At 43.0% G+C, this 20843-nt stretch overlaps 1 protein-coding gene across 3 annotated transcripts; it reads right to left on the bottom strand.

Moving 5' to 3' along the window:
- Positions 1-445: 445 nt before the first annotated feature.
- LOC115161374 (interferon alpha/beta receptor 1a) lies at positions 446-19820 on the bottom strand. Of its 3 annotated transcripts, none has more exons than XM_029712320.1 (7): positions 19716-19820; positions 10243-10369; positions 9523-9707; positions 7070-7230; positions 3332-3485; positions 3024-3181; positions 446-2869 (listed from the first exon to the last, which is right to left on the bottom strand). In XM_029712320.1, the coding sequence occupies exons 2-7, from the start codon at positions 10245-10247 to the stop codon at positions 2489-2491; spliced, it is 1044 nt and encodes a 347-aa protein (XP_029568180.1). In that variant the 5' UTR covers positions 10248-10369; positions 19716-19820; the 3' UTR covers positions 446-2488. The 3 variants fall into 3 exon arrangements, with proteins under 3 accessions (XP_029568180.1, XP_029568178.1, XP_029568179.1); XM_029712318.1 differs by having other exon boundaries at positions 19610-19810; XM_029712319.1 differs by lacking the exon at positions 19716-19820 and adding an exon at positions 18923-19340 and having other exon boundaries at positions 2489-2869.
- Between the last annotated feature and the right edge of the window lie 1023 nt (positions 19821-20843).

Below are 20843 nucleotides of genomic sequence, written 5' to 3'. Positions count from 1 at the left end.
CTAACCCTCAGATCACCACCCGTATCACCTATAGCAATCCTGTGACTTCCTCCCGTCCAGCCAACACATTCCAAAGCCATCTGGCTCCTACAGATAACCATCAACTTCTGATGTAAAAACCAGTCGCTATCACTCTTTAAATAAGATACTTCTGAGTTGAACAACGTTCCAAGTTTAACCCAGAATCTAACAATAACCTACGTGCGGCAGCATGTTCACAACTTCCCGCCCCAGTGTGATTAATAAAGAAACAGACTACACAGGAAATCAGTGCCAAAAGTTAGTGACTGAGTACATGTAGCAGCGCGTACTCTCACAGCCACACTCGGATGTTACTCACGGTTGAATAAAACGTTTCCTTCACAAATGTAACAGAGGTCAAGCTCACATCATGGATCTGGGAAAAAGGTAGTGTCAGTATGCAATAAAAGACCTGGGCAAGGGGTATGAGATACTTTCTTTAATATCAATTCAACTCCATTTGGAAGCAATAGTTTACAGCATGTTCAGTATTGTACAGCATGCACAACGATATAAATGCGCCAATTTTTTGGGAACACTATTCACCAGGACTACTTAACTCACAGTAGGTAATTATAACGCTGCGTCAGACGTCAGCTAGGTATAAAGCATAGACGATAAACATTTGCATTGGCTGTGGTTATGAGGCTTTGACAGATGCAAGGTATGGTTCTTGTTTGATGCATTTTGTTTCATGTCACTTTTATCCAAATTATGCTGCTTATTTCCTTGTTTAACTTTGACAAAATGTTGTGAAAAACCTCTAGTCCAGGGCTGCCCAACTCTCTTCCTGGAGATCTACCATCCTGTGGGAATTTCAGTCCAACGCTAATTTAAACACACCTGATTCTGCTAATTCGCTGCTCAACAAGACCTTAACTAGCAGAATGAGATATGTTAAATTAGGGTTGGACTGAAAACCTACAGGACAGTAGATCTCCAGGAAGAGGGTTGGGCAGCCCTGCTCTAGGTGGAAGTTGTTCCACCTCAGAGAACAAACCATCAGAAAGAGGAAGAGACATCATAAACATAGATCTTCAGCGATCCAACCAGTAACAGTCGGACCAAAGCACCTTTCAAAACAAAGATGAAGTCAAATAATAAGGTATCAGAGAGAAAACATGACACTTCCTGATGTCAGATTCTATAAGAATCATAAAAAGGATAAACTAATTAAATGTCTCTAAAAGTAACATAATTTTTAAAAAAACAGGCACTCAGATGTGGCAGGGTTAGCAAACCACCACGGATTACAGCCCAGTACATCACCTGGGCAGAGCTCCCTGCTATCCAGGACCACTATAACCCTGAACAGCTTCTATAACCAAGCCTTAAGACTGCTAAACAAGACCGCTAAATAGCTCTTCAAATGGCTACCCGGACTACGTGTATTGACTATGTACACACACAGGACTATCAGACATACAGTACTTACACTGACAACACACACACACCAAAAACGGTAATGCCAATGTACTGTCTATCATCTATCCTAAGCGCGCACACACACGGGACTCTCAGACATGCAGTACTTCACTGACAACACACGCCCACACACCAAAAGCTCTGCTGCCAATGTACTGTCTTATCTATCCAAGGCACACACACACACACACACACACACCCGACAGGATTCGTTTTGAAGATAAATTAACCAGAACCATTCCTTTTAAAGAAGATGTCTTGACTGGAAAATAGGTTGATTTGTGTGATTAAAATAGTTAAAACTGACACCCTGTTGTTTAAACAACTAGCTACCCTGTTTCACCTTGGATTCACACACTTCCCAGGATGCTAATGGACCAACTGTCTCAGAATTCACTGGAAACAGAAAGTACGCCCTTGGCTGTGACCAGCCGAGTCTGAGATGAGATAGACGTGTTCCAAACTACACTAAAACATGTCAGTCATTACCCTGGCCATAGAAAAGACAGACTGGGGTCTTTTAGACATCTTGAAGTCAATGGGCCCCCATTCCAAATCTGAAACTTTTAAGCTTGTTTCTACACCCTTAAACATACAGCAACATGGGATTCATTAGTACACTGATGATACAGTCCCAAAATGTTTTGCATGTCAACAGACAAGTTTAAGATATTGGACTTTCAAGAATCAAAGTGTCACTTGCCACACAATGATGCATTTTACATAATGTGACACTTTGCTTCTTGAAAGTCCAATATCTTGAAAACTTGTCTGTTGACATGCAAAACATTTTGAGACTGTATCAACAGTGGACTAATGAAACAATATCATTAGATAGTTTTGGAGTAGATGTTTCCTTTAACGCAGGACAGGTGACAATGCGTCTTTGGCTCAGACGTCATCATCTTCACAGTGTCCTTTGAGGAGAGGCAGCAAGACGGAGACTTGAGAACATTCTGTGCGACCATTCTCATTTCCTCCTTACCAATCGCCAACCATCATTGATGGTCTTTCTACCCAGCTCTCCTCTCTCCATTTTTCCTCAGACACACACATCCACAACCCCCTCGTCCAGATCTCTTTTGTCGGCCGACTCTCTCCACATCTCCTCCATCTTGACCTGCTCCAGTGTCTGCCAGGAGTCCACTTCCTGGTCTCTCCTGATTGGCTCCCCACCACTACGACCCTGCTGGGCGGAGCCTCCCTCTGTGGAGTAGATCCCGGAGTCTCCGCTGTCCTGGCGGATGTGCCTGCCGCTGTCCTGCTCCAGCTCTGAGGGGGGCGCTGTGAGGGGAGGAGGGAGGTGTATCTCCAGTAGCACCACCTCAGGACAGATGGTCAGCTTATCACAGCACAGCTCCGCCTCTGAATCAGCAGTGAGGAGGCGGGGCATGTCGGAGCCGGGGGAGGAGTCACAGAGGTACTGGGGGGGAGGGGAAGAGAGAAAGATAATTGTCATTGCTTAATCCCAACCACCTTTAAACACATAGATACACCCACCAACCAAGAGGATGGACGGTACACCTGGATATTACTGTTATGCTGTTTACTGTTGAGTAAGCGTTTGTGAGGCCTACCTCCTGGATGTGTGCAGGCAGCTGGATAGAGGGGTAAAAGGTGTTTTTGAAGACTCTGTAGAACCTGAAGAAGGCGTAGGAGGGAAGCAACACGAGCAGGAAACACACCATCATGGAGACCAGGAAGTACAGGAAGATCTGCCCGTACGGGGTGTCACCTAAGGACAGTCACACTTTAGTGGCCTTATTATGTAAATGCTCCTGTAAAACACTCTCTGGCATCTCTACACACAATATACAGGTAGGTAATTTGTCAAGCAATTCAGAAACCAATCTCCAAGTCTTTAGTGTGAAGTGTCCATTCCTACCCTCTGTCTGCATGCACTGGGGTTCTGTGTAGACGCTAGTCTTGTTGTAGTAGTCGTAGCGAGACTGGATCATGACACAGTACCACGTCCAGGCCTCCAGCTCAGGCAGCGTCACCAGGTTGTTGCTAGAGTCCACCACTTTAGGCTTCAGACCCTGAACATCCAATAAGAACACGTTATAAATCAGACAGGGTTGGGATACGCTGCCCTGTCTTGCACTAACCCCAGCCGTTCCACCTACTTCACCCATTCCAGTAGCAGCACATGGGATTCTAGTGGTGAACTCATCATCAAGCCCTTTACAAGTTCAATCAGATGTGCTCGTCCTGAATGCGTCACAAGAGTGGAACGGTTGGGGGTACTCCAGGAAAGGTTTGGGACATAGAGATGATACAGAAATCATATCTATCTGCTCTGGTGTAACACAGGGACACAGCAGATGAGTTATTGATGTTGTTTCAACTGGAAGAGTTCCAGAGAACATAGAACAACTGACATACTTCAAAACCTTCCAGAATACAAAGCGCCAACCAGTTCCCTGCATAGTGCTAGGTTCCAATCTATCAGAGTAAATAACTCACGGACACTAGAGAAGCTTAACCAAGTTTAATTCTTCCCAAAGGGTCATTGCAGCTGTAATTCGGACAACCTCCTCATCCACAACCGAACAGCCAATGCATCCCTGTTGGAATGACAGAACCTTAGTGATATCTGTTCTTCCTCACTTCATCTAACCTGACCTCTACCCCAAAGTGCTCACTCCTCCCCAACTCAAGGCTGTCATGGTGATTGATACCAGACTGTCTCTTCTCCTCCCAGAGGATCCCTCCCATAGGATCCCTGATGGCTAACAATAACATATCCTGACATAATGTAAACGTTATACATTACCCTCTCTCCCTCAGTGACACTGTTAGGTTCTAAGATCTCCACCGATCTCCCCTTATCAATGCCAGCCACATGTACAGTGAGGGGAAAAAAGTATTTGATCCCCTGCTGATTTTGTACATTTGCCCACTGACAAAGAAATGATCAGTCTATAATTTTAATGGTAGGTTTATTTAAACAGTGAGACAGAATAACAAAAATATCCAGAAAAACACATGTCAAAAATGTTATAAATTGATTTGCATTTTAATGAGGGAAATAAGTATTTGACCCCCTCTCAGAAAGATTTCTGGCTCCCAGGTGTCTTTTATACAGGTAACGAGCTGAGATTAGAAGCACACTCTTAAAGGGAGTGCTCCTAACCGCAGCTTGTTACCTGTAAAAAAGACACCTGTCCACAGAAGCAATCAGATTCCTAACTCTCCACCATGGCCAAGACCAAAGAGCTCTCCAAGGATGTCAGGGACAAAATTGTAGACCTACACAAGGCTGGAATGGGCTACAAGACCATCGCCAAGCAGCTTGGTGAGAAGGTGACAACATTTGGTGCGATTATTCGCAAATGGAAGAAACACAAAACTGTCAATCTCCCTCGGCCAGGGGCTCCATGCAAGATCTCACCTCGTGGAGTTGCAATGATCATGAGAACGGTGAGGAATCAGCCCAGAAATACACGGGATGATCTTGTCAATGATCTCAAGGCAGCTGGGACCACAGTCACCAAGGAGCAATTGCTAACACACTACGCCGTGAAGGACTGAAATCCTGCAGCGCACGCAAGGTCCCCCTGCTCAAGAAAGCACATATACATGCCCGTCTGAAGTTTGAATGATTCAACCTGGGTCTCAACCCCACCCTGTGCAACTGGGTCCTGGACTTCCTGACGGGCCGCCTCCAGGTGGTGAGGGTAGGTAACAACATCTCCACCCCGCTGATCCTCAACACTGGGTCCCGACAAGGGTGCGTTCTCAGCCCTCTACTGTACTCCCTGTTCACCCATGACTGCGTGGCCATGCACGCCTCCAACTCAATCATCAAGTTTGCAGACGACACTACAGTGGTAGGCTTCATTACCAACAACGACAAGACGGCCTACAGGGAGGTGGTGAGGGCCCTCGGAGTGTGGTGTCAGGAAAATAACCTCGCACTCAATGTCAACAAAACAAAAGAGATGATCGTGGACTTCAGGAAACAGCAGAGGGAGCAGCCCCCCCATCTACATTGACTGGACAGTAGTGGAGAAGGTGGAGAGTTTTAAGTTTCTCGGCGTACACATCACGGACAAACTGAAATGGTCCACCCACACAGACAGAGTGGTGAAGAAGGCGCAGCAGCGCCTCTTCAACCTCAGGAGGCTGAAGAAATTTGGCTTGTCACCAAAAACAAACTTTAACAGATGCACAATCGAGAGCATCCTGTCAGGCTGTATCACATCTTGATGTAATGTATCACTAGCCCCTTTAAACAATGCCACTTTATATAATGTTTTCATAACCTACATTACTCATCTCATATGTATATACTGTACTCTATACCATCTACTGCATCTTGCCATCCTGATGTAATATATCACTAGCCACCTTAAACAATGCTGCTTTATTTGTTTTCATACCCTACAATACTCATCTCATATGTACATACTGTACTCTATACCATCTACTGCATCTTGTCTATGCCGTTTGGCCATCACTCATTTATATATTTTTATGTACATATTCATTCCTTTACACTTGTGTGTATAAGGTAGTTGTTGTGGAATTGGTAGATTACTTGTTAGATATTACTGCATGGTCGGAACTAGAAGCACAAGCATTCCGCTACACTTGCATTAACACCTGCTAACCATGTGTATGTGACAAATAACATTTCTCCGTGGCGGAGATCTTTGTGGGCTATACTCGGCCTTGTCTTAGGATGGTAAGTTGGTGGTTGAAATCCCTCTAGTGGTGTGGGGGCTGTGCTTTGGCAAAGTGGGTGGGGTTATATCCTGCCTGTATGGCCCTGTCCGGGGGTATCATCGGATGGGGCCACAGTGTCTTCTGATCCCTCCTGTCTCAGCCTCCAGTATTTATGCTGCAGTAGTTTATGTGTCGGGGGGCTAGGGTCAGTCTGTTACATCTGGAGTATTTCTCTTGTCTTATCCGGTGTCCTGTGTGAATTTAAATATGCTCTCTATAATTCTCTCTCTCGGAGGACCTGAGCCCTAGGACCATGCCTCAGGACTATCTGGCATGATGACTCCTTGCTGTCCCCAGCCCACCTGGCCATGCTGCTGCTCCAGTTTCAACTGTTCTGCCTGCGGCTATGGAACCCTGACCTGTTCACCGGACGTGCTTGTTGCACCCTCGACAACTACTATGATTATTATTATTAGACCATGCTGGTCATTTATGAACATTTTAACCATGTTCTGTTATAATATCCACCCGGCACAGCCAGAAGAGGACTGGCCACCCCTCATAGCCTGGTTCCTCTCTAGGTTTCTTCCTAGGTTTTTGGCCTTTCTAGGGAGTTTTTCCTAGGGAGTTTTTCCTAGCCACCGTGCTTCTTTCACATGCATTGCTTGCTGTTTGGGGTTTTAGGCTGGGTTTCTGTACAGCACTTTGAGATATCAGCTGATGTACGAAGCGCTATATAAATAAATTTGATTTGATTTGATTACAGCAGTCCAAGGGTTACTGAGGGGAAGCTCAGGTTACAGCAGTCCCAGGGTTACTGAGGGGAAGCCCAGGTTACAGCAGTCCCAGGGTTACTGACGGGAGGCCCAGGTTACAGCAGTCCCAGGGTTACTGAGGGGAGGCCCAGGAGTCCTTAGAGGCCATAGAAAAAGGCAGAAGGTTGTGCCAGTACCTGAGGGTCATCAGAGAGGCCCCAGTACAGGATGCGGTAATACAGGAAGAGGACGTGTTCCTTCATGGAGCCCTGGGTGCTGGTCAGGGGATCAGAGATGGTCACATCCAGCAGGTTCCCCACAGGAGCCAGCTCCACCCTGGACGGTGGGCCCAACGAAGCTAGACAGGGGGAAGAACAGATCAGACCAAAATAAACTCACTAATAATCAATAGTTACCATACAGGCAACTCCAAAGTCCTGGGAATGATTATTGGTGAATGACAGATTAACTGTTGTTTGTCTCTGTGTCGGTGTGTGTGTGTGTAAGTCACAAATAGTACAGTTAGAGCAGTTAGTATGAGTATTCGAACACAGCTTAAGTGTCACAAGTTAGAGATACATTTGAAGATTAGAAACAACTGCAGCTATCACAAACAATGTCATCGATCAGCGCCTTAAAACAGGCAAAGACACTAACTCCCATAACTTTAATATCTTTCGAAGCATATTCCAGGATGAAGGCAGTATGGGATAAATATTGCCTTCCCCATCTCAGTTCTAGCCTTAGGAACAGACAAAGACAGCAGTGACTGTATTGAGTGACTGTTGTATGTGTCGAATTTCTATGCTTTATCTTGGCCAGGTTGCAGTTGCAAATGAGAACTTGTTCTCAACTAGCCTACCTGGTTAAATAAAAGGTAAAAAAATAAAATAATAATTCTTCAACTGGAACAGATCTCCACCCTTAAGTAAAGGCATGACGTAGGCTGCTTTCCAGACTTTAGGAATGTTATTACTCGCCAATGAAAGATTTAATATACGAGTGAGAGGGGCAGCAATAATCTCTGCACCCATTTTTATTTTAAATAAGGGTTCAATTCATCCGGGCCACCCGCTTTCTAATATCAATAGATTTGGGTGCCTTTACAACTTCTGAAAGCTCAATCAATCAACACACGCGTGTGGCTGTTGGTGTGTTGGTGGGTGTTTAACATCTCTTGGGTAGGGGGCAGTATTTTGACTTCCGGATGAAGAAGGTGCCCAGAGTAAACTGCCTGCTACTCAGTCCCAGAAGCTAAGATATGCATATTATTAGTATAGAAAACACTCTGAAGTTTCTAAAACTGTTTGAATGATGTCTGTGAGTATAACAGAACTCATATGGCAGGCTAAACCCTGAGAATAAATCCAACCAGGAAGTGTGGAAATCTGAGGTTTGTAGTTAAAGTGATTCCCTATCCAATATACAGCATCTGTGGGGTCATTTTGCACTTCCTAAGGCTTCCACTAGATGTCAAAAGTCTTTAAAACATTGTTTCATGCTTCTACTGTGAATGGGGAGAGAATAAGAGCCATTGGAATCAGATGACATGAGCTCAGTGGCGCGCCATCACGTGAGTTAGCTGTGTTCCTTTTTTTTTTTTGAAGACAAAGGAATCGTCCAGTTGGAATATTATGGAAGATTTATGATAAAAACATCCTAAAGATTGATTCTATACATCGTTTCACATGTTTCTACGAACTGTAATATAACTTTTTTGACTTTGTCTGAACTCACTGCGCGAGCACAGTGAATTTGGATTACTCAACTGAACGGGAACAAAATGGAGGTATTTGGACATAAAGGATGGACTTTATCAAAACAAATGAACATTTGTGGAACTGGGACCCCTGGGAGTGCATTCCGATGAAGATCAAGGGTAAGTGAATATTTATAATGCTATTTCTTAGTTTTGCCGACTCCACAAAATGGCGGGTTTGGTTTTGTGACTGAGCGCCATACTCAGATTATTGCAAAGTGCGCTTTCGATGTAAAGCTTTTTTGAAATCTGACACAGCGGTTGCATTAAGGAGAAGTGTATCTATAATTCTTTGAATAACAGTGGAATATTTTATCAACGTTTATGATGAGTATTTCTATAAATTGATGTGCTCATTCACCGGATGTTTTGGGAGGCAAAACATTTCTGAACATTACATGCCAATGTAAAATGGGGTTTTTGGAAATAAATATGAACTTTATCGAGCAAAACATACATGTATTGTGTAACATGAAGTCCTATGAGTGTCATCTGATGAAGATCATCAAAGGTTAGTGATTAATTTTAGCTGTATTTCTGGTTTTTGTGACACCTCTCCTTGCTTGGAAAATAGCTGTGTGGTTTTTCTTGTCTAGGCGCTGTCCTAACAATCTAATGTTATGCTGTCGCCGTAAAGCCTTTTTGAATCGGACAATGTGGTTGGATTAATGAGAAGCGTATCTTTAAAATGGGATATAATAGTTGTATGTTTGAGAAATTTGAATTATGAGATTGTTTTGAATTTGGCACCCTGCTATTTCACTGGCTGTTGAATAGTGTGTCCCGCAGAGAGGTTAACTATGTGAATGTTCGCAACTGTGTTTATTTTCTCTCATTTAGTTTATTTTTCATCTGTGCCTAAGTCTGTGTGCCTTCTCCCATTCCTCTCACCATCCATATCAGGGCAGAAGTCTATGCAGACCCAGTGTGAGTTGACTCCGTCTGCGCTGGCTCGGACTCGGAGCACGTACATTCCCAGGTAGTGCAGATCAGAATCTGTGAGGTCACAGCGGGTGTGTGTGGTCCTTTCACAGACACGGCTCCAGTTCTTCTTCTTCATCTTCATCTTGTACTTCCTGTTGGGGAGCGAGCGAGAGGGTCAGTGATGAGAGGCAATCTTGGCCTAATACCAGATCATGACTGTCAGTGGTAGAATAAAACAGACAAGTCACTGTTTGGGTGTAGGATGTGAAATACAGTATCATATGTGACATGTAGGAGGGGGAGGTGAAATACGGTATCATATGTGACATGTAGGAGGGGGAGGTGAAATACGGTATCGTATGTGACATGTAGGAGGGGGAGGTGAAATACGGTATCGTATGTGACATGTAGGAGGGGGAGGTGAAATACGGTATCGTATGTGACATGTAGGAGGGGGAGGTGAAATACGGTATCGTATGTGACATGTAGGAGGGGGAGGTGAAATACAGTATCATATGAGACATGTAGGAGGGGGAGGTGAAATACAGTATCATATGTGACATGTAGGAGGGGGAGGTGAAATACGGTATCATGTGTGACATGTAGGAGGGGGAGGTGAAATACGGTATCATATGTGACATGCAGGAGGGGTCTGCAGGGGTGGTGTGCGTGCATCTGGTGACTTACGCCATGTACTCTACAGTGAAGGTAACAGCGTTGCCTGTGGTCGTCTGGTCCCAGTCCCATGTCAGTACGTACTGTGTGTTCAGGGTGAGCAGAGTCAGGTTCTGAGGTTGAGGCAGCTCTGCAAGCACTGGAACACAGAGAGTAAGACAGGCAGACCGGGTCATTGAGAAGTTCTTCACTGTTTGGTACCGAGTTGATTACATGTTATATGATGGGAGTTGGATATAATCAACTGATTTGGCAACAACATAAGTTAAAATAGCCTAAACATTTGCATACTTTAGGCTGTGTATTTCATCACTACTTCACAGCCAACCACCAATTCACATGTCCTGTGGACAACATGAAATATTCAACAAAAAGAGGAATCGATCCAATATTTAAAATCTCTGAAGAACAAAGAGGCAAACACACCCCTGTGGTGAGAAAGAAACAATAGACTGGCACCAATGACATTGACCTCACTAGCTAGCCAGCGCTTCTATTGGGTGATTCCACGCCAGCGAGAAATAATTTTCAGTATCTCAGAATGTTCTTGTAATTCTCACATAAGAACAGCATTGGGTGGAAGGATGTTAAACATGCTTTTTACCTTTGTAGCAATATTTTTTTTGAAAATCACGATTAAAAATGGCCATTTAAGACCTCTTATAAGACCCTAATGATCTGTAAACCGTATACGATAGACATCTTGGTGTCATTATAACTCCTTGTAGTGTTCTCTCAAATATGGAGTATGTCTAGACTATTTTAAAAATAGTCACATTAATCTATTCAACATTATAAATATTGATCTCAAAACGACACTTTTCTATTTAGCTTATTTTTAGAAATACCGTTTGTAAACAATATACTCTTCAAAATAAACATTTCCTGAGTAGGCTCTGGTACTTTTAATGATATGATCCATCCATTACATAGAAATGGACATTATAGGTCATTAACCAATCACAGCCCTCCTTTAGGATTGCACATTCAGCAAGTCACCAGCAGACAGATTGCCTTTGAATCCATTTTCCCCATTCACTGTGTTGGTGGTGCTCAGAAACTGTTTCACACAGAATTAGCAGAGCCCACTCTGGAAATTTCATGTACTTGTAGAGTATTCAAATTGGTCGGAAGCCGAAAAAAGAAATTCCTGAGGACAACAATGCGAACTCCACCTACGCTCTCCAGTAAACATTAAATCACATGGTTTATCTGTTGCTCTGTGACTGCGATAACTTCAGAACAAAAATTTGACTACAATAAAAGTTTCCAATGTCTTTGCAAATGATCCAAACAAGCCACGTATAACAATATGCTTCAAATGAAAACCCAGATGACTGCGTTAAGAAACAGCAGGCTATAGGCTTATTACACACGAAAGAGAACTGTATAAAGATCCCCTCCGGTCAGCAAACCCAAGACCTTCATATCCCAGGGCAGTGACGCTAAGCATTACGCTACAAACCCTGTAATAGATACGTCAACTTGATTTAAAAATTGTCAGTCTGGTGATGGCAGCACGTTTTGTTCCAAAAAGTTGGATATTCAGTACTGATTGAATGTTTAGCCATCTTTGGTAAATGTGTCTTAAAACAGTTGTTGGGTTCAAAGACAATCATTTTATCACATAGCTAACAAAGTTAGCAAGTATGGAGTTTGACTGCACACGTGACACACGCGATTATTATGATGTTGTTTGACCATCTTTGAGATGTTTCTGCAACTTGGAGTCCACGAGGTAAATTCAATTGACTGGACAAGATTTGGAAAGGCACACACCAGTCTAGATAAAGGTCCCACAGTTGACAGAGCATGTCAGAGCAAAAACCAAGCCATGAGGTAGAAGGAATTGTCCATAGAGCTCAGAGACAGGACTGTGTCAAGCCACAGATCTGGGGAAGGGTACCAAAAAAATTCTGGTCCACAAGAACACCGTGGCCTCCAACATACTTAAATTGAAGGAGTTTGGAACTACCAAGACTCTTCCTAGAGGTGGCCGCCCGGCCAAACTGAGCAATCGGGGATCTGACCGAGAACCCGATGGTCACTGACAGTGGTCCAGAGTTCCTCTGTGGAGATGGTTGTCCTTCTGGAAGGTTCTCCCATCTCCACAGCACTCCACCAATCAGGCCTTTACAGTAGTGGCCAGACGAAAGCCACTCCTCAGTAAAAGGCACATGACAGCCCGCTTGCAGTTGGCCAAGAGGCACCTAAAGGACTGACAATGAGAAACAAGATTCTCTGATCAGATGAAACCAAGATTGAGCTTTTTGGCCTGAATGCCAAGCATCACGTCTGGAGGAAACCGAGCACCATCCCCACGGTGAAGCATGGTGGTGGCAGCATCATGCTGTGGGGATGTTTTTCAGCGGCAGGGACTGGGAGTCTAGGCAGGAGAGGCAAAGATGAACGGAGCAAAGTACAGAGAGATCCTTAATGAAAACCTGCTCCAGAGCCCTCAGCACCTCAGACTGGGGCGAAGGTTCACCTTCCAACAGGACAACGACCATAAGCACACAGCCAAGACAACACAGTAGTGGCTTTGAGACAAGTCTCTGAATGTCCTTGAGTGGCTCAGCCAGAGCCCAGACTTGAACCTGATCAAACATCTCTGGAGAGGCTTGAAAATAGCTGTGCAGCAACACTACCCATCTAACCTGAGAGGATCTGGAGAGAAGAATGGGAGAAACTCCCCAAATACAGGTGTGCCAAGCTTGTAGCGTCATTCCCAAGAAGACTAGAGGCTGTAATCACTGCTAAAGCTGCTTCAACAAAGTACTGAGTAAAGGGTCTGAATACTTATGGAAATGTGATATTTACGAAAATGTAAAAAAATTGCTTTGTCATTATTGGGTATTGTGTAGATTGATGCATTTTTTAAAACAATTTAATCCATCTTCCTTTGCTTCTCATCCAACTGGTGTTACCTAGATAGATGCTAGCTGCTACTGTTGCACAGCAACTGAGTTGGTCGAGTTGTCAAGTTGATTTGCAAATGTTCATCGATATTGGTGCCATATTGGCTTAGATATGACGGTAGAGAGATTTTAATTTAACAATTGAACTTCAAAAACAATGCAGTTGAGCCAACAGGAACGACAATAATATTGTTCCAAAAAAAAGGGGGCGTTTCTATTGATATTTTTTTATATTAACAAATGAATGTTAACATTTTTACTTCGGAATCAAGACAGGCTACTCCATATGTTAGAGTACACTATAAGGAGTAGAATGACACCGTCATCATAAGGTCTTACAGGACGCATGTATATATCTAAAAAGAGCCTGAAATTGCCACTTTCATCATAATTTCCCCCTCAAAAAAAAGGGAAAAAAAAGTGTACAAATTTAAAAAGCAGTTCAAAATGTATTTCCCCCCCAAAGAAGTTCCTATGTGAGAATGGCCAGAACAAAATCAGAGATATCAAAAAATAATTTCCACTCCTGCTGGTGTGGAAAAACCTTGTAGAGCTTGCTTGACTGAGACCCAATACCTCAACAGGATGTTGTATCAGATGGGGGGAAATCTAATTTAGAGGAGGGAACAGTTCCCCTAACATCTGTGTGTGCTAAGCTTCAGTACACACTCTGACTCAAATCTGTTTCTCTTCAGTCAGGGTGCCTGCTAAACCAAGTATAACTATAACAAATCTGTTTCTCTTCAGTCAGGGTGCCTGCTAAACCAAGTATAACTATAAGAAATCTGTTTCTCTTCAGTCAGGGTGCCTGCTAAACCAAGTATAACTATAACAAATCTGTTTCTCTTCAGTCAGGGTGCCTGCTAAACCAACTATAACTATAACAAATCTGTTTCTCTTCAGTCAGGATGCCTGCTAAACCAACTATAACTATAACAAATCTGTTTCTCTTCAGTCAGGATGCCTGCTAAACCAACTATAACTATAACAAATCTGTTTCTCTTCAGTCAGGGTGCCTGCTAAACCAAGTATAACTATAACAAATCTGTTTCTCTTCAGTCAGGATGCCTGCTAAACCAAGTATAACTATAACAAATCTGTTTCTCTTCAGTCAGGGTGCCTGCTAAACCAAGTATAACTATAACAAATCTGTTTCTCTTCAGTCAGGATGCCTGCTAAACCAACTATAACAAATCTAACATGTGTCAAATTATATCCAGCTCAGGGGCTCCAGCTATGCATTTGGTTTGCTAACTTGCTAGTTAAGTGGCTAGATGTTATGATTAAGTTTATTGGTCACTGTAGAGACATTCAGTCCCCTCCTGGATGGAGATCCCTGTTGCCTAACTTGTTCTGTGCGTGACTATGACTGGTTATGACCTTTCCTCTAACTCAGCCTTTGCACTCCGAAACAGAGTCCACGGTGTTGGAGTTATAAAAATATATGAGGGTGTGACAGAAAGCTAACCATGGTTTCGTGAATCACAGGTTATAAATAGCCTGGCTACAATGAAACCAGTTAAACTGCTGATGACAATGTACATTGAATATGAAGTATGACATCAAGATCCAGCAAGTGACTTAACCATAAAGGAATTTTACAGCGTGGAGAACAGCATAACTTTCCAAACTGTCAGTGAAGCACTGAAACTGCTTTGGAACCATGGAATTCAGGGAACTCAGGCTAGGGACTGCTGACTTTAGTTCCTGTTCCCTGGCCTAACCTCTTCCAAGTCTATTAAAATGTTGCTAGTAGGCATTAGGCTACAGGGCTATTCCACAGTGACAGCATTAAGCTGTGACTCAAGATTTTTCACTTAAAAATGTATACCAAACAAAAACAAATCGACTTCAAAAGTTTAACAAGCCATACAACTCTATGCACAAGGACAACTTTTAACAATTTACACTGAACATTTTATGAAAATACATTTCCTGGAAGAACTGCACAGATGCAAAGCTTGGCAAGATAATTTCAGTAAAATCTCTTAATTAAACATTGACGTTTCCCAAAAAGTCTTCAAATATTTGTTTTGAATTCAAATTCAATGATATCTGCAGAAAGAAAGGGGCGTTAGCTATGACACATCGACTCTGAAAACATATTTTGGTTATTGAACTACAGTAAATAAAGTGGATTTACACCCAGTAACGGAATTTAAATCACAGGTCTCTAGTCTGTACTACACAGAAATGCATAATTAATTATGGATATGAATGTTATTCTCTTCATGGTGATGTATCCTATGCAGGGCTCTACAGTGCGACCATTTTACACGCATATGGGAATAAATATTTTGCTATGTGACTAGGACTGTTTTTAACATCGGAGCACCAATGCGCAAATATCCTAAAATGTATATGTTGGTCTGGACCAAATCTGAACCAAGCACAGACATCTATGTTTCACAAGTTCGGCCATAAAAGTACACCACAGTACAGTTCAGTAGAGTACAGTGTACTCAACTCCTGTGATCTACTGTGTACTGTACTCTACTGTCCAAACTTGTGAACCCAACAATGGTGTAACTACTATAAATTCCAAATGTAGCCAATTCAATTGCAGAATTTCTGTTATCGATTTTCTTCATAAATTCCGTTAACAATTTGGTAATGGAATTGTTTTAGTCACTTAATAATTCCTAAACAAAATTGATATCAGTAAAACTAATTGATAGTTCTAACTTTACTTGTTACTTCTGTGAACTTTCATTATCATCCCTCATGAAAGATACATTTTAAAATACACTACATGGCCAAAGGTATGTGGACACCTGTTCGTCAAACATCTCATTCCAAAAATCATGGGCATTAATATGGAGTTGGTCCCCCTTTGTTATAGCAGCAGTCTCCACTCTTCTGGGAAAGCTTTCCACTAGATGTTGGAACATTGCTGCGGGGACTTGCTTTCATTCAGCCACAAGAGCACTGATGTTGGGAGTTCAGGCCTGGCTTGCATTCCAATTCATCCCAAAGGGGATCGATGGGGTTGAGGTCAGGGCTCTGTGCAGGCCAGTCAAGTTCTTCCACACGATCAACAAACAATTTCTGCATGAACCTCAGTCTCCTGAGTGGCGCAACGATCTAAGGCACTGCATCTCAGTGCTAGAGGCGTCACTACAGACCCTGGTTCAATTCCAGGCTGTATCACAACCGGGAGTCCCATAGGGCGGCGCCCGGGTTTGGCTGTCATTATAAATAAGATTTGTTCTTAACTGACAGTTAAATAATAAATAAATACACACAAACAAATAATAAATATATATATCAGTAGAAGATGCCTGGTTATTCTTTATAAAGTGCTTTCCTCACCATCTTAAGTACGCATGCCCCATTAAAAAAATTTAATAATGTAGAACCAGGACCAGATATGGCCCTTGGTTCACTCCAGACCTAACTGCCCTTGACCAGCACAAAAGCATCCTGTGGCGTTCTGCATTAGCATCGAATAGCCCCCGCGATACATAACTTTTCATGGAAGTTAGGAAAGCAACGGCTAGCTTTTTCAAACTAAAATTTGCATCCTGTAGCACAAACTCCAAAAAGTTCAGGGAAACGGTAAAGTCAATGGAGAATAAGAGCACCTCCTCCCTGCTACCCACTGCACGGAGGCTAGGAAACACTGTCACCACCGATAAATCCACTATAATTGAAAATTTCAATAAGCATTTTCTACGGCTGGCAATGCTTTCCACCTGGCTACCCCTTCCCCGGTCAACAGCTCTGCACCCCCCACAGCAACTTGCCCAAGCCTCCCCCATTTCTCCTTCACCCAAATCCAGATAGCTGATGTTCTGAAAGAGCTGAAAAATCTGGACACCTACAAATCAGCTGGGCTAGACAATCTGGACGCTCTCAAAATGATCCACCACAATTGTTGCAACTCCTATCACTAGCCCGTTCAAACTCTCGTATCATCTGAGATCCCCAAAGATTGGAAAGCAGCTGCGGTCATACCCCTTTCAAAAGGGGAACACACCCTAGACCCAAACTGTTACAGACCTATATCTATCCTACCCTGCCTTTCTAAGGTCTTCAAAAGCCAAGTTAACAAACAGATCACTGACCATTTCGAATCCCACCGTACCTTCTCCGCTATGCAATCTGATTTCAGAGCTGGCCATGGGTGCACCTCAGCCACGCTCAAAGATAAAAGACATTACTGTGCAGCTGTATTCATCAACCTGGCCAAGGCTTGACTCTGTCAATCACAACATTCTAAAATCGGCAGACTCGACAGCCTTGGTTTCTCAAATGATTGCCTCGCCTGGGTCACCAACTACTTCTCAGATAGAGTTCAGTGTGTCAAATCGGAGGGCCTGTTGTCCAGACCTCTGGCAGTCTCTGAGGGTGCCACAGGGTTCAATACTCATGCAGACTCTTCTCTGTATTTATACATAAACGTCGCTCTTGCTGCTGGTGATTCTCTGATCCACCTCTACGCAGATGACACCATTCTGTATACCTCTGGCCCTTCTTTGGACGCTGTTAACTAACCTCCAGACGAGCTTCAATGCCGTACAACTCTCCTTCCGTGGCCTCCAACTGCTCTTAAATGCAAGTAAAAGTAAATGCATGCTCTTCAACCGACCGCTGCCCGCACCTGCCCGCCCATCTACATCACGACTCTGGACGGCTCTGACTTAGAATATGTGGACAACTACCTAGGTGTCTGGTTAGACTGTAAACTCTCCTTCCAGACTCACATTAAGCATCTCCGATACAAAAGTAAATCTAGAAATGGCTTCCTATTTCATAAAACAAAGCATCCTTCACTCATGCTGCCAAACATACCCTCATAAAACTTTGCGATGTCATTTACAAAATAGCCTCCAACACTCTACTCAACAAACTGGATGCAGTCTATCACAGTGCCATCCGTTTTGCCACCAAAGCACCATATACTACCCACCACTGCGACCTGTACGCTCTCGTTGGCTGGCCCTCACTTCATATTCATCACCAAACCCACTGGCTCCAGGTCATCTATAAGTCTTTGCTAGGTAAAGCCCCGCCTTATCTCAGCTCACTGGTCACCATAGCAGCACCCACTCGTAGCTTGCGCTCCAGCAGGTATATTTCACTGGTCACGCCCAAAGCCAGTTCCTCATTTGGCCACCTTCCCTTCCAGTTCTCTGCTGCCGATGACTGGAAGGAATTGCAAAAAAAAATTTACAAAAAAAAAATCAACAAAAAAATAATAATAAATAAAAAATAAAATAATAATAAAAAAAAAAAAATCACTGAAGCTCGAGACTCATATCTCCCTCACTAACTTTAAACATCAGCTGTCAGAGCAGCTTACAGATAGATCATTGCACCTGTACATAGCCCATCTGTAAATAGCCCATCCAACTACCTCATCCCCATATTGTTATTTTTTTACTCCTTTGCACCCCAGTATCTCTACTTGCACATCTACACACCAGTGTTTAATTGCAAATTGTAATTTATTACACCACTACGGCCTATTTCCTTACCTCCCTAATCTTACTTCCTTTGCACACACTGTATATAGACTTCTCTACTGTGTTATTGACTGTAAGTTTGTTTACTCCATGTGTAACTCTGTGTTGTTGTATGTTGTCGAACTGCTTTGCTTTATCTTGGCCAGGTCTCAGTTGTAAATGAGAACTTGTTCTCAACTAGCCTACCTGGTTAAATAAAGGTGAGGTAAAATAAAACTCAATGTAAGCGTGAATCGCTTCACAATTGCGGTATGGTTCTATAAACAAATCCATTTACTTGCATATCACATCAAAATAAATACTTACTGTACACTGTTTTAAAGGTGAACACAGTTGCAGCCGACGGTATTTTTCAGTGAATCCACATTTGCGGCGTCTGTCTTTGTTTACACACAATTGTTCGGAGAAGCAGATAGCTAGCTAATTAGCACCGGTAACGTTAGTCCACTGTCGTCCGTCTGTTTTCCGTTAACAAGCGCTGTAACGTGAAAAATATGGCCGTGTGGCTAACAGACTAACCAGCTCTGCTAGGGCGAGAAAAATGGTCAGAAGGTGGTGTCTGAAAGTAGCTAGCATGTGTAGTCAGAATGCTTGGACAACCCTACACCTCGACCAGAGAGAGAGAGAGAGCAGTGTGCGCTCTGAAACACTCCGAATTTACTAAAAAAAAAAACGGGCAATCTGACAAGGCTCTGAATTTTCTACCGTCCGGAGCACCCACTGGCACTCCAGCGTGAATTTACGAACACACCCAGTGAATACGAAGACATAAACAATTGTATATCCATATATCGTCAGGTCGACATCTATATTCATGTAACTAACACACGGCTTTCAACCACTGACGTACCCACCATTACAATCGAATGGTATTAATCTCTCTCAGATATTACAAATCAAGTCGATATCAACCCAACTCGTTCGACCGAATGTAACGTTAGCTATCCATTACAGGATCTAACGACAGCTAAGCTAGCTAGTTACTGTACTTACCACTGGTTATTGGGAGAGACCAAAGGAGAACGAGTGCAAAGCCCACGTTCATGATGAATAATGATTATTTAACAAGTAATCCAACGGTACGTTTTTCCCAAACTACCTTCACAGATCGTTCATCTTCCCACTCCCAGCTTTAGTTGCTGTGGCCAGGTGACTTGGTCCCGTTTCCAGGGACATCACCGGATATACAATCCAACATGGATGCCAACGCAATGCCTTATATGGAGATGTATGAATGACGTCGGAACTCAGTAACTTTACTCTCATTGGTCCTAACGATTTGTTTACGTTTTTTGCACGTAGCTTGAGACACAGTCGTCAAGACATGGATGAGATCAATGGATAATCAGATATTGGTAAATACATAGATAGATAGTTAGATATATAGCTAGCTACTTAGCTTGCAACAATAGTTTTTTTTTTTTTGCTTGGTAGATTATTTTGTTTCGTTTTACAAGGTTGGTGAAATTCAGGAGGGGTGAATGTAACAGTTGTTAAAATACTTTGTGAATTTCACCAGGTTCATATATTAATATAGCATGTTGATTTGTTATTATGCATGCCTGCACAAATAATTAAAGAGCAGCAGTAAAATAACAGTAGCAAGGCTATATACAGAGGGTACCAGTACAGGGTCAATGTGCGGGGGCACAGGTTAGTTGAGGTAATTGAGGTAATATGTACAAATAGATAGAGTCAAAGTGACTATGCATAGATAATAAACAGGGAGTAGCAGCAGTGTAAAAAAAAGGGGGGGGGACAATGCAAATAGTATGGGTAGCCATTTGATGAACTGTTCAGGAGTCTTATGGCTTGGGGGGTAGGCCGTCATTGTAAATAAGAATTTGTTCTTAACTGACTTGCCAGTTGAAGTAAAAAATTACATTCCCAGGTTATATTCAAAGGGAATGTGAGTGGGTTTGACCATATTCTCAGAACTTGCTTTCTTTTCTAGGTACATTCCATTCGGAAAGTATTCAGACCCCTTGACTTTTTCCACATTTTGTTACGTTACAGCCTTATTCTAAAATTGATTAAAAAAAAATGTTTTTATCATCAATCTCACCTGAGTATTTTGTCCCTGGCTCACCTCATTAGAAGTCACCTAATTTTGAACGACCAAGCCCTACCTGGGCCCCGTCACTGGTCCGCCGCATCTGGCAGGTGACCTCCCTGAAGAGGAGCTGTGTGGGGGGGGGGGGGGGGGGCAGAGAGCGCTGTAGGTCCC

The sequence above is a fragment of the Salmo trutta genome, chromosome 24 (assembly GCF_901001165.1).
Source record: "Salmo trutta chromosome 24, fSalTru1.1, whole genome shotgun sequence".
Classification (NCBI taxonomy): domain Eukaryota; kingdom Metazoa; phylum Chordata; class Actinopteri; order Salmoniformes; family Salmonidae; genus Salmo; species Salmo trutta.
The sequence above is the reverse complement of the archived record's forward strand: the minus strand, read 5'-3'. Positions and strand labels throughout refer to the sequence as shown.